At 36.8% G+C, this 15,137-nt stretch overlaps 1 protein-coding gene across 1 annotated transcript in view; it reads right to left on the reverse strand.

Moving 5' to 3' along the window:
- Positions 1-14,323, reverse strand: part of myo18b (myosin XVIIIB) — a gene marked incomplete at its 3' end in the record, with an annotated part of 75,746 nt that extends 61,423 nt beyond the window's left edge. Inside the window, exons 1-2 of the mRNA XM_015400295.1 lie at positions 14,177-14,323; positions 4,538-4,680 (exon numbers count right to left, since the gene is read on the reverse strand). Coding sequence (XP_015255781.1) covers positions 4,538-4,576 — 39 coding nt within the window. The remainder of the gene's footprint in view (positions 1-4,537; positions 4,681-14,176) is intronic.
- Positions 14,324-15,137: the final 814 nt, after the last annotated feature.

The raw sequence follows: 15,137 nt of genomic DNA on the forward strand, positions 1-15,137 counted from the left end.
GCTTTTCTGTTTGCTGCTAATTCATAATACGCCTGACATATTTGTGGGCAGTAGGTGGCCCCCCTTCAAAATTTCTTTAGAATGTTTTCAAGAAACTTGGGAGACATTATATTAAGACTCTTCTAGTGCACACATTAAATACATTTTTTGATATTATGTATGGTTTGGCTGTGCTGCTTTTAATATGAGTTTGTTTCTGCCATTTTACTGCCAAATGATTCTACCCTACAAAATCTTCAGATGATTCAATTGTTTTCTGCAGTTTGAAGTTTCTGATGACTTCCTATCACATTTTCATATGTTATGCAGTTAATTTCAGCTTTTTTCATTCAGCAAAAAAAGCATTCCCACTTTGCTGTTTCTCCGAAACAGCTTTTTCTAGTTCAGTCAGTGTTTGAAACAGGCTGCAGAATTTTTTTTATTTAGCAGATTACTAAGAAAATATTTTATCCTTCATGTAATGGAAAGATCCTTTCGATAAAATGCGCACAATGTGCATTTTTCTAAGATGCACATTGTGTGATTACTTCTACTGTCACCTTTTTCTGCTGTAAAAACACAATTTTCCCCATTGTGGGACAATAAAGGGATTTCTGTTCTTTTATATAAAAGAAAATAATCTTTTTTTTTTTTTAGATAAATGATCACTAATCAATTAATCGATTTTTATTGACTTAATTTTTTCAACTATATAAAGGATATTTAATGTGGCGTTAAGTTTATACTAATGAATGTGTGTATATATGTTGTTCTTTTTCCTTTTCTACATATTGTTTAATCTTTCGCTTTTAATTGTGGAAATCGTCTGAAATAAACTCATTAAATTAATCATTTGTTATTTAATCAATACAATCAATCAACTTTAGATCAATTCAATAATCAATAAATAGCATTACTTCACCTTTATCATTTTAGTTTTGGGTCTGATTTCTAAAAAATCAAAGTTGTTGATTTTCCACCCTTAAGCTATGTGGAGTATTTTTGTCACCATGCAGGTAAAGCTTTTAGCTGAGGCATGTAAAAGCTCCAGCAGGCTGGTGAAAAGTATTTCAAGCACCCTCATGTAAATCCTGGCCTATATTTGTCATTAGGATAAAAATCCAAAGGTAATTGTTGCTGGAATGAACTGAGATTAGAAACAAACCAGCTGGTTCCTCTGGTTTGGTTTCCATTAAATAAAACAGCATCATCCAAAGACGGTTTAGATCTGTTGGAAATTAGAAACTGGATAAATATCCCAGCACCTTTCTATAAATACCACTGCTAATTTTACATTCATGTTTCGCACATTAGAACTACGGAGGCTGAGAGTGTGTCCCTCCAATACTTTTTCAATTTGGTTTTCTCAAGAAAACAAGTTAATTTTCTCATTATTTTAAGATAAACAAAGCAGCTTTCTCTTCATATTGAGACGGTTGTTGTGGGTTAAACTGATTACATTATTCAATACCAAAACAGAGGGAGAGGATTTATAATTATAGTAATTCTTTAAATAATCCTGTGTTAAACTTTTCGGTAACAAGACAATGTTGTTGGTTTGATGATTTGCTTCCACTTCTGATACATAAAGACTTAGCTCTATGCCTCCAGGTGTTTTCTGAACAGCCCTGGTGTTACGCCTTTAACAGGTAAAAGATGCATAAACCCCCAAAATTAGTCCATATTGAAGATTTTCATTAAAAAAGTCAGATTTTTTCTACTGTATTCCATGCAATCCAATCATTCAGCACAGCATGATAATGAGTGAAAAGAAAAAGGAAACAGAAAATCAGATTATTTGCGCACACGTAGCACCGCAACTGCAAGACTACAGGCACCGCAGGCATGGATGGACTGGGAATCCAGGGCTGTTGGCCAGCATCTTTCATTACTCATACAGGTTAATCATCTCATTATCTCAAGGAATCAATAAATGTTTTTCTCGGGATGACGAGAAAACAAATAATGGTTTAACCATGATAACGAGATAGTTATGTCATTATCTCGAGAGGGCAAACGGAAAAAAAAAGTGGAGTAAGACTGCTCTCGGCTTCCGTATTAAACAGATCTACAGCCGCTTTTTGTTTTTGTCTTGGAACAATGTTCTGCTAAGTTCGCCTTTAACAAGCAGTGTCAAACTATAGCTGTTTTGCAGAATAAATAAATCTGTAACAAGGTGGACTTAAATGTGCAAAATGTGACACATTTTTCATGCTATGCTAAGGTTCATGTTTCAAATGGTAGATAATGGTATTTAGACCATGAGGTCTAAATAAGATGTTCAAGTTTTGAATTTCCACGTTTCTTTGGGATCTTGTGTCCAACCAACATAGTAAAGCATCCATCAGCTGGAAGGAAAAGGATGAAAATTGTCCAAACTTGTTGCATGGAGGCTAGAAGTATGGAGGACCAGGAGAGTTACTGGCATTTCTTAACTGCAAAGTGTAATTTAAAACATCAAAGAGGAACATTTATTTTTTATTGTTCTATTATTACTGCAATGGAAAAATTTATTTTCAACTCCTATTTCTAAATTGAAAATTAAAAACCTTAATTAATAAATATAATTCCACATGAAACATTTAAAAAGATTTTTCCTTTTCTCATCATTTTTTTACCTTGAAAATTCAGAAAATAATTTTTGAAGTTGCATTTTTTTTCTCAATTTAACCTCTTTCCATGACCTCTGGTCGCTGAGCAGAATGGAAACCGAGTCAAACTGAGTTTCTCTTCGGATGTAACCAGGTTAGAAATCAGGGTAAGGGTTTGCTGTGCCTGCACACTTTGTAACCAAAGCAACTGGAGGAATAACAGTTCAGTCTCATCTAGGAGAGAAACTTTCTCCTAATTGCTTGAAAAATGCTTTAGTCCAGGGGTCTTCAATGTTTTCCAGGCCAAGGACCCCAAAACTGATGCTGATGGCGAACTGATGGAGCGGGGACCCCCTAATTATATATATTGTATGAAATTGTATTCTATCAACCTGGTCCTATAGTCACTATATTACAGATGGAATAATGTAACAAAAGTATTTTGGGATCATTAAAGTGTTTCTGATTCTGATTCCTGGTTGATGGGACAGGTGTTGTGAATGAAACGGTGTCCAGCTTGAAAGAGCTCCTGTGTGTCGCTGAATATGAGCATTGATGACTGAAAGACATCTTCTGCCTCCATTTATCTGTTTACTACAGTGTGTTGAATTCATGTTAATGTGGATTTAAAGACATTTCAATTAGTGGAAAAAATTGCAGGGGGGAATATAAAAAAAGGTCTAATCAACCAAAACTTTTGCGACCCCCATGCAGTACCTCTGTGGACCCTTTAGGCGTCGCAGACCCCCTTTTGAGTTTAGAGTTTAAACTTCCCTGCAGAAGTCTCCTTAAAGCTCTCGCATCATCTGCACCTGCATTATTGAGCTAGCTGGATAAATTGATCCCTGTGCTGCTCCACATGGTGCTTGCTGCTTCGCTCTCCATGTCGGAGCTTGATCTATGATTTAAACCAGGATGAGTTTTCAAAGCATTAGCAGAACAATTTTGGCAGCTGTCCTCTTTCTGTAGCCATTTTGTTCTTGTTGTTATCTAACCAATGAGAGAGCTGGTTTCATCCAGAGCAACTCTGATTGGTTAACTTGGTTTCCAGTGTTTTCACACAGAAGCTAAACTAAGAGGATAAATGAAAAAGAACATTGAAGGAAAAAAAGGAGGTGGAAACAGGATTTACCTTTTTAAATGTTTGATAAAGAAAAAAAATCTATAATCAGTGGTTTTTAAATCTCCTTTTAGAAATAGAATCTAACATTCTCGCTATTCTTTTACTGCAATGTTTAATAATGAATTAATAAAAACTATTTAAAATTCCCCTTTAAACTTTCAATTTAAAATTTGCAATTACAGAAACTCCTCAGATTGTATTTAAAATGTTTGCATTTCTATTTCAGTGGCTCTCCTGGTCTTCCATATGTTTATTTTTGAATGTCTTATAAAAGTTTTCTAAAATACACAAGAACAAGTTTAGGAGCATAAAACACTATTGGATCCAGAAGATGTTCAGAGGTCAAGACTTTTCTAAACCACTTCATGCTTTTTCCTCGCGCAAACATGCACACTTTTACACTCAACCTGCAGTAATCACATTCTGAGAAAAGTCTGCAAACTCAGATGTTCTGCAGGAATGTTGTGTGAAGCTCCACTATGAAGCACTGTGCATCTCTGTGAAGCTATTGCTGTATTTTATATCTTCTGTTGACTTCTGACTTTTGCATCACATCTTGACCAAGAAAAAGTTTTGATTGAGCTTTTATTTCTCCAGGAACAGCTCGGGGTCCTCTTATTGTCTTGGGTTTGTTGGAGAGCAGCTTTAGGATGCTATAAATAGAGGCGTGAACATGCAGGATGACTAGAAGACTGAAACTGTGCAGTGACATGCCACAGTGACTCAGCATCAGAGCAGGAGCTCCTAATGACTGTGTAATCAATGCCTCATCCCATCACACACAAACACGCAGATTAGATGTTAGAGGTAGAAGGAAGTCAGCATGCAGCCGCTCTGCACCTCCCTTCTGCTCCCACAGCTTTAAGCGTGAAGACAACGCCATGGTTGCTCCAAGGAGGAAGGAGGGGTTCAGGGATGAGTGGCAGTGGTCGTGGGGAGGAGGGGTCCCAGTGATGTCAGCCAGTGGTGGTGTGTGTGTGAGACGACCTAGCATTGGAGAGAAGCTGTTAAAAAGAGGGAAGTTATGGAGCTTTTCTGTCCGAGAGGAGCCCGGCAACAAAACAAACGCACCCATCCCTGTGGCGCTGTTTGCTGCTGATCAGAATAATCTTTGTATCTGTACGAATACTTTTCCTTAAGAAAGTGTTTTCTGATTAAAGGTTATGTCTTTTTTCTTCTTAAGATAAATATATTTGCTCTTTATTGGAGCACATAAGTTACGACATAGTATTAGGGCCAGGCTAGAGATTTTATTAAATTTTTTTGATCGGCCTGTTTTCCAGTGTAGTCCTGTTTCTCTGACTGTGACTGGCTGGATGTGCTCTCTTCATCCTCTAACATGGGACCTGGCACAGAGCTCGTCTGCCTGGCTGTGTGTTTCCTGGACGGGGCCGCCTGTGGACCTGGTTGACAGTTGCCTATCTATGCTTCATTTTCTATGTCTGCTTCTGTCTCCTTGAACCCCAGTCGGCCTCACTAGATGGCCGCTCACACTGAGACTGGTTCTGCTGGAGGTTTCTTCCTGTTAAAAGGGAGTTTTTCCTCTCCACTGTCACTGCAAGCATGCTTAGTGTGAGGGATTGTATTTGAGTCAATGAGTCAATGCTATCAACTGGTTTTCCTTAGATAGAAAACTTTGAATCAATTTGACTGCATGATCTGGTTGAACTGTAAAGTGCCTTGAGATGACATGTGTTGTGAATTTGGCACTATATAAATAAACTGAATTGAATTTAATTTAATTTTTCTTCTATTTCGAGAATAAAGTTGTAATATTAAGAGAATAGAGTCCTAAAATTATGACAAACAAGTTGTAACTTATGACAACTCCTACAAGAAGCACTTTCCTCCCTAAAATGAGGAATGTGGAGCATCATGTGAAGTTATACTTTGGCATCTATTTGACAAAAGAGGAAATCTTATAGTGAACCAGCATCAAATTGGGCAGAAGGTCAAAGTGAACTGAGGTTGCTGATTGGTTGAGCTGATCGGTCGTCATCTGCTGGTCGGAGCTTGAAGCTTTCTTTCTGAAACGGGTTGTATGATGACTTCATTCTTGTAATGTTACAACTTTATTCTCATAATGGTACGACTTTATTCTGATAATATTATGACTTTATTTTTGTAATCTTACAACTTTATTCTCGTAATTATGTGACCTGATTTTCGTAATGTTTGTTTTTATTCTAAATATCGAAAAAAGAAAACTCTAGCCTGGCCCTAATATTCCATTGTGCATGAGTCGGATGATCCGCCATTAGAAGCTGTGTTTTTGGCCTTAGAATACAATAACTATATAATATACACCTAGAATAAGATGATGGAGACTTTAATATGGATTATCTTATTCTATTGACAAATTTTCTAATTATGTGAAAATACATTTATTTCAAGGAAACTGGCCTACTTGGATTTTCATTTCGTCTGTTGCCCTGGAGATCAGCTCTGAGTTAATTCTCAGAGGTGAATGATTTCATCTCATTAGGAGAAACAGATTAAGTTAAAATGAAAATAATAAGAGAATCTGAGAACGGAAACATTGAGCAGTGAAATGCAGAAGCAAGTGTATTTCTGAAAGAGACACAGTTTCTGCCAGTAAGGACATTAAGCTGAGACGTATATGAATAGAAGTTTAGAAAAAGCTCACTGTGAGATTTTATTCTCAGGAGAGGAAATTAAGAAAAATAAGAAAGATGCGTTGGTGTTGATTGGTAGTTATCTTTCCACTTTTCTTTTCAACTGCAAGATTATGAATTATACGACAGAGTATTAGGGCCAGGCTAGAGAAAAAAATTTTTATTTCGAGAATAAAGTCGTAATATTGTTAGGATTCCAGTTTGTGTGGGCTGTTTTTGTGTTTTTCTTCTCTCCACCACCAGATGGTGCCCTGTCCTCGTTGGGCCTCCTTGCACACCTGCGGTTCGTTGGGTTTTTACCAGAGGAGTATTTGAGCAGCGGGCTGTCACTACCTCGACGCCAGAGTGTTAGCCAGTATTGGGTACTCTAGCCTAACTGAGATTATAGAGTCTAACCTTAGTCTTGTCTCTCTGAGTCTAAGCTTGTTTTTGTCTTTGTTCTTCGGCAGGAAGCCTTCCTGAATCACAGGATAAGCCTGGACCTTCTATCCCTGGAAGGATTATCTGAGTCACACTGAGCAAGGGGAAACCTCCACATGATCCGTTCAAGTCCACTTTTGGAAAACCAGGTGACAGTCCGCTCTTTTACTCCTCTGGGTCCAACGTTAGTCTACCTGTTCGTTCTCCAACGAGTTCCTTCTTCTCTGGATTTAACCCCATAAACTGGATCCAAGGAATAACCAAGAGCCCCCCAAAAAGTGAGTGTCTCTCAAACATTATAGAAGCCTCTGTCTTTTTTCCCATAGTCCCTAAACTGATCATTGTGATCTCCCCTTCAGAGTTTCCGGTTCCGGTTCACCAGTCTGCTGAGGTCCAAAAATTACGAGAATAAACTCATAACATTACGAGAACAAAGAAAAAACAAAATTACGAGAATAAAGTTGTAACATTTTGAGAACAAATAAAAAAAAAAAACGAGAATAAAGTCGTAGAATTACAAGAAAAAAGTTGTAATAATATCAGAATAAAGATTTATTTCATGATAAGTCTTACAAAAAGCTCTTTCTTCCCTAAAAGGAGGAATTTTGAGCATCATGTGAAGTTAGACTTTGGCTCTGGTTTGACAAATAAGGAAATCTTTTAGCAGCAGCATTAAATTGGGCAGAAGGTCAACGTGGACTCAGGTTGCTGATTGGTGGAGCTGGTCGACCGTCACATGCTGCTCGGGGCTCGAAGGTTACTTTCTGAAACATGTCGTGGTATGATTACTTCATTCTCATTATTTTTCAACTTTATTCTCATAATATTACAATTTTATTCTCAAAATAAAGGAATAAAAGAAATCTCTACATGGCCCTAATACTCCGTGGTACGATTGACATTCATTCACAAATTAAGAAAAAAAAAAACAGTTTAAGTTGCCATGAAAGCCGTCAGCACTCTGGATTCAGAAGTTTCCTTCCTCAGGATTTAAGATTGAGACGATCGGGAGGAAAACATTCAATGTATGTCGTATGAAGTTGCTCTGCATTGATTTGCCAAATGTTTTACATCATTATCCTGCTAAGAAATACAGGCGGGGTTCAATCATTGAGCAGCTTTTCTGTTTTCATCTTTTGTTTCACACCAAACCCACCTGGAGTGTTTGCTTCCTCAAAGCTCAGATTGAGCCTCAGCTGCCAGATCCAGTTAAAGTCCCAGTAGAGTTCAGCAACGTTAACATTAGTCATTCTAAAAGTGAGATTATAACGCAGAACGGCTGCAGTTCTGCACCCAAGAAACAAAAACCTCATCATTCACTTATAAAGTCTCCTACAAACAGTGAGAAAAATAAAAAAAGTACAGCAGAAAATAAAACATGGTTTTTAATTCATTGGAATACTAATAGAATAAATCCCCTGATTTTATTAAAACATAATTGTACCAAACATTTTACCAAATAGTTTTTTTTACAGTGAATAAATGTCTAAATGTAAAAGCTTGATTATATCGATGCAATCAGAAATGGATTCAGGTTCTTTTTACACATCTTTGTTCACAGCTGTGAATCACATAATGCTCTAAGATTAGTGGAGATTTCTTGAAATAAGAGCATTTGCTCTTGATTTGAGCAGGTTAATAAAAGTATCTGCCTATAAAACTAATATTTTCTTACCTAAAATAAGATTATTGTGGCTTTTCCTCTGATTTTTGCAACAAGAAATCTGATTCCATTGTCAGATCACTTTACTTATCTACTCAAATCAAAGAACATTTTACTGAAATGTTCTCCTTTGAATTATGTTCATGTAGCAAAAGTTGATGTTGCACAAAAATCTGCCTCTATTTCTAAAAAATACAACTACAACACGAGTCGAAGCAGCAACTCTCAGGCAATGCTGAAAATGAACACCGTTCACTAAAATGACTCTAGAGCAGGGGTGTCAAACTGGTTCCAGAATGGGCCGTGTGGCTGCAGGTTTTCTTTCCAACCAAGCAATAGCACACCAGATTCCAGTCATCTCATCAAGTGAGTCCAATCTGAACATGATGACTTGATGAGATGACTGGAATCCGGTGTGCTATTGCTTGGTTGGAAAGAAAACCTGCAGCCACACGGCCCTTTCTGGAACCGGTTTGACATCCCTGCTCTAGAAGTTCCAACACTTACAGCATGGTAACAGCGTGGTAACAGCAATCAGTCATGATCTTCAAAAAAGCTAATATTATCTGAATCATCAAGAACTGAAAAAAGGAACCCAAAGGAGTCTTCCTCATTAATGACTTGTCTGTTTTAGAGGAACCTATGAGAGAAATGGATCCTAGGCGGAGGTTCAACTACAGAAACGATTACTTACCCTTATCCGCCGCCTGCACAGGCCAATCAGTTATGAACCAAACCTCCATGAAGCCCACTCAGCATCCTTAGTTCATCTTTAAAGGTCTCCAAAACCACATCTCAGTCTGCTAGCCAAAGCGCAGGCAGTGGTGTGCTCTATGTCTGACTTCATTTAGGTTCAACCCGCCTCCAGCCCCTCCTCCACCGTCATAGCTAAAGCTTCATCAGAGTTTCATCTTCTTACTGCGTTCCCTGTCTCATCTCAACCGGTCCGGTAGAAGACCGCCTGGTTCTGCCAGAGGTTTCTTCCCAAAGGGGAGTTTTTCCTCTCCACTGTCGCTTCATGCTTGCTCATCATGGACAGGTTAATGCAACCTGTGTTTTCCAAGCTGGACTTCCATCTTCCAGAACATCCCTGTTCTTTATTCACGTTTATGCATATCAAATGTAAATGTTTCCTGCCGAGGTCTGAGCGCCAAAGACTAAAGTAATTTTATCAAGAAAATTATTCTAATTGTCACACTAAAAAACTTAAATCTAGATAAGTGCATTTTTTCTTGAATTTAGGAGGTAAGTGAGACACTTTGCTGATGGAATAAGATAATTTCCACTTTAAAAAAAATAAAACAATTGATTGTCTTATTTGTTGTTGTCCAATTATCTAATTCTAAGAGTAGAAATAACTCAGTATTTAGCTGCTCAAATGAAGGATAAATACACTTAATTTAAGACATTGTTACCTTTTTCTAGATAGCTTTTGCAGTGCACCAGTGCAGAGCTTGCTCATCTTTGGTAGCGGGCGGGTAAGAACTCTTTTACTGTTATTATAATTAATAATATTATTAAACCTTTATTTAATCAGAATATTCACCATTATAGCTCCTTTTCAAGGGAACTTCAACTGAAGTTTGTAAAACTCAAACAATGCTCATATCGATGCTCTACAAGGCTGAAAAAAGAGATATTTGTTACGTTTGTTGCTGTATTTTCATCCTGATTTAATTATGAAGGCTGTTTCTGTCTGATGTTTAGGAGGATCAACCTGTGAAGGATTTTCTGTCCTTCAATAATCATCCTTTTGTAGGACAGCGATATTTAGCCGGTCGCTCTTAATCACTTTTATCAGAGGAAAGGCTATTTTTACCAGTTTTTCCTTAATATAAGAATCAATTGAGGAGGTAAGTGAGACACTTTGCCAATATAAGAAAAAAAGTGTACATCTAAAATAAAAAAAAGATATAAAAAAAACAGCTGCATTATTTCAAGTGCATCTTGTTTCAGGATACTTTCTAAAATTCGATATTAGAAAATATATTATTACAGTTCAGTGTAGGAGGGTGATTTTGACCAGGAAGACTCTTATATTAGTGATCTACTAATGGAACAACAGAATGAAGAGTGCTTTTAATAAATCTTGAAATGGCCTGCCATAGGTCAAATTCATGTTAACCAAAGCATTAACTCGAGCAACAATCTTCTCCTTCACCATCTTCCTCTCCTTTGCAGCTGTACCGCTTTTTCTCTGTCTTTAAACACATTCTCCATTTTGTTTTTCATTTCATTAAAATCTCTATTTCCAGTCGGGTGACAAAGGCACTTCCTGTTGCCTGTTGTCATGGTGACTCGTCAAATCAGGGATCCTCTGCTAATGGCTTTCCATACTCGTTACGCAGGTGTTCGGCTCTGAGTGGATCTACTTAGAGTTGATTAATTCATAGCAGCTGTTGTGAAACCGAAAACTCTGAGTTCCCGACTAGATCAAATTAGAGTTGCAGATTAGAATCTGAATTTGTTAAACCTGCATCATGAAACGGACCCCTGACCTCAACCTGATAGAACACCTTTGAGAGGAGACTGGGAACCAGGCCTTCCAGTCCAACATCAGTGTGTGACCTCACAAATACACCTCTGGAGGAATGATTAAACATTCCCAAACACGCCTAAATCAATGAGCAGCCTTAAGAAGAGTTGATGCTGTTTCAGCTGCAAAGGCTGGACCAACATCATATTGCAATGTAAAAAGACATTTCTAAAATCAAGTGTATTTACCCATAATTTTAGAAGGTAAATAACAAGATTTTGCCAATAGAATGAGTGTTTTTACTCTTAAAATAAGATGATTAGATAATATGAGACAGTGCAGTTGCTTTTTCCTACTTTAAGTGTAAATTTTCTTGTTCCATTTGCAAAGTTTATCATTTACCTCCTCAGTTCAAGACTTAATGCACTAATTTTAAGAAGAAATTACTTATTTAGATTTCGGTTTTTCCAATGTGAATGCATACAGTATGCACCGGGAAAACAATCTAGAAATAAGTAAACATTTCTTAAATTAAGAGTATTTACCCTTCATTTCAGTAGGTAAATGAGATAGTTTGCCACTGGAATGAGTATTTTTCTCTTAAAATCAGATCATTGGTTAATATGCACTTGAAATAATACAATGCAATTGCTTTTTTTTCTCATTTTAAGTGTAAATAGAAAAAAGGACTTATTTAGATTTCTATTTTTTTCAGTGTGGATTAGTAATGGGACCTTAATTAAACTCACATGTGTGTCATGGAAGGTAAGTGAATACTTTGGGTGATATAGTATCCCAACATCCACATTTAGAGGTAAATACATATATATTCAGCCTATTTTTGTATAATATTTAATTTTCTTTACTTTAAAGCCTAAACCGGCAGAAAAAAATTTGATTCTTCATAATATGAAAGATTAAAAAACTGGAATAGAAAATGTTCAATAATTATAAGTTCTCTTTTTTGCACAGGTCCTGTAATATTTGTTTTATTTTGCTGAAAATGGCTCTCTGGATCATAAACAGTGCAGATCCCTGTTCAAGTAAAAGATCTATTGATTAAGATTACCGGTAATCAAACCCATCTTAATGAATCCAAACCATCTCTTAGTCAGAAAAGAAAAGCTTAAATCTGATCCTGCACGGAACTGATAGTGAACGGATCACAAGAGGAGCTGCTTCTCATCCAGCATAGTGAAATTTGATAAACAATTTCTACAAAGAATAAAGAGGGAGATTAAGACCAATAACAACTTCTAACAATCCAAGAAGCCAGATGAGGATCTCTAGCTCCTCCAACATGTTTCACAATCATTTATCGTCATTACGATACATTTATAGTCATGATAATTCTTAATTTATTGTCTTTTTTTATTTGTTTTTCTTCTGGATATTTTCCATTATATTGGCAAATTTGAAGAATATGATCAAATGCAGTCCTATGGGATGTTTAATGATTATAAAGCATAATCTTTTATGTGTCCTGAAGTAGCCTAAATGTGGATATTTCTCTCAGGAGTAGTGATTGTGACAGTGAAGCTCTGAATGCTTTGGCAGACCTTCCCAGCCATAAAGTACATCTACCTACACTAGAAAAACGATCTAGAAATAAGTAAAAAATTTCTTAAATTAAGTGTATTTACCCTTGATTTGAGTAGGTAAATTAGATAGTTTGCCAATGGAATCAGTATTTTTACTCTTAAAATAAGATAATTACAGTAGATAGTATGCACTTGAAATAAGAGAATGCAATTGTGTGTTTTTTTTTAATCTAAATTGTCTTGTTCCATTGGCAAGATGTCTTTTTTATCTCCTCAATTCAAGAACAAATGCACTTATTTTAAGAAAAAATGACTTATCAAGATTTTGATTTTTTTGCAGTGTAAGAACCACTTCAAAGAATCAATGAAGAGTGTTTCTATCTTCAATTTTGACATTATCAATAAAGCACCACAATATTGGGAGATCATAAATTCAATAGATACTGTATGCTGTGGTGCCAGGATCAGAACCGTGATCCGTTCTCCGACAGCAGGTAGAGACACACTGCAAAAAATTTTAATCTTAATAAGTAATTTTTTCTTAAAATAAGTGCATTTTGTTTTGAATTGAGGAGGTAAGTGAGACACTTTGCTAAAGGAACAAGACAATTTACATTTAAAATAAGAAAAAACAATTCCATTGTCTTATTTCAGGTGTATATTATCTAATTATCTTATTTTAAGAGTAAAAATACTCATTTCATTGGCAGATCATCTTGTTTACCTACCAAAATTAAGGTTAAATATACTTAATTTAAGAAATTTTTACTTATTTCTACATCGTTTTCGCAGTGTAGAAACCAGTAAACTGGGATCCAACACTGGAAAAAAAATCTAAATCAAGTCATTTTTTCCTAAAATAAGTGAATTTGCTCTTAGATTGAGGAGGTTAAAGAAACATTTTGCCAATGGAACAAGACAATATACACTTAAAATAAGAAAACACAATTGCACACAATTGTCTTATTTTAAGTGCATATTATGTAATTATCTTATTTTAAGAGTACAAATATTCATTCCATTGACAAACTATCTCATTTACCTACTCAAATTAAGGGTAAATACACCTAATTTAAGAAATGTGTACTTAATTCTAGAAGTAGAAGTGAAGAATAACCGAATAAATCACCATCAGTCAGGATGTTTAAACCAGGGTGTCTTCAGGAATCATAAAACAGAGATTTTTAAAATATTTCTTAGGAAAACAGATAATATTCTGAAACTTACAAACTGCTTTCCGCAGAAACATAGAAATATAACATACAAAAACATGAAGTATTTGTGTTTTTTTAGCATTAAGTCCCAACTTGTACCTTGAACGCTGCAAAAAGTGTCCATCTGACCGAGACTTCTTGTTTGGCAAACGTATATCATGATCTGCCGAGTGCAACTGTTTGATTATTGCATTTATTTTAATAAAAGAAGCTTAACAATCTAACAGAAGTGTCCGATCTAAGCTTGTAGAAGTCAGTCAGGTGGACGGCCGCCGCAGTGAAAGCCTCCATGTTCTCTGAGCCCAGTTTCTAATTCCAGGTTGTTAAAGAGCTGTTAGTTCATTTTAAGCCTGTCAGTCTTTAAAAGAAGTTCAGCTTTAAATATCAACAATTCCAGCCAAATTATCTACAGCCTTTTATTATTACTTTCAGTATTTAAAGTATTTTGACTCTGTGACTCTTTCTGCTGATGAGCTTCCAGAACAAGGTTTTCCATTTTTTTCCACCACAATAAAACTCAAAGATTTCTTTACCTCTAACTGTGTGTGAGAACCAAACAGGAACGCAGAGCTGGAAACCTTCCAAAACGACCAAGAAGATTCTCAGTGATCCAGAAGGACGGTGCGAATTCTTTAAGGCCCGAATGAAAAGTTCTGCTTTCACACAGACACCACCACAGACTTCCACTGGGTATGACTGAATGAGGGGGGCATGTAGCAATAGAACCAGAAATAGAGCAACACACACAGCGAAGTCCACAACGGCTGGCAGGACACTCTATAAATATCTGCAGGCACAGGGTGGAGGAAGGGGATACAACCCTGTTTGGACAACTGGGTGATATGGATCCACAGGAAAACAGGCGATAGGCTGATAAAGTGTTTATTACTGCCGATTGTTTGCATCAATTATTTATACATTTTTAACCAAAACGAAGAATATGATCAAACTTCTAATCCTCCCTGGATGAACTTTAGTGACAGAACCTCCTAAAAGCGTTCTGATGTTATGGAAGGTGACAGATCCAAGCTGGAGAACTGCCTGCACAGAAAACTCCCCCGTGCCTTCAAAGCTTGCACAGAGGGGAGATAATGGAGACCCTGTGGGAGCCAAGCATCACACAGCTGCACATGTGCAGATCTGCAGAGCATCAGCTGTCTGCTGTGACTGACAGCTACAGCTGAAGGAGGGAGGGGTGAGGAGGGGGAGGAGCCTGCTGGTTTCTGGGAGGAGACAAAGCAGGCAGTAAAAGAATATATATACAATATATATAACTATAGTTAGCTTTATCAAACATCTTCCATGTTCTGTGTCACTGGTCCTGTTCATATGGACCAGATTCTAGGCAAAGCAAAGGGCCTCAGTGGTCTGGTTTGGGGAGCAGGAGGTCATTTCCTTGGTTATTGTGGAGGATGTTCTGCTGACTCCCTCATGCCAGCAGCCAGGGTGAAGATCAGCACACCAAGGCCATGGTGTTAGATCAAAAAAGGTGGC

The sequence above is a fragment of the Cyprinodon variegatus genome, unplaced genomic scaffold (genome assembly GCF_000732505.1).
Source record: "Cyprinodon variegatus isolate N-32 unplaced genomic scaffold, C_variegatus-1.0 Scaffold1091, whole genome shotgun sequence".
Classification (NCBI taxonomy): domain Eukaryota; kingdom Metazoa; phylum Chordata; class Actinopteri; order Cyprinodontiformes; family Cyprinodontidae; genus Cyprinodon; species Cyprinodon variegatus.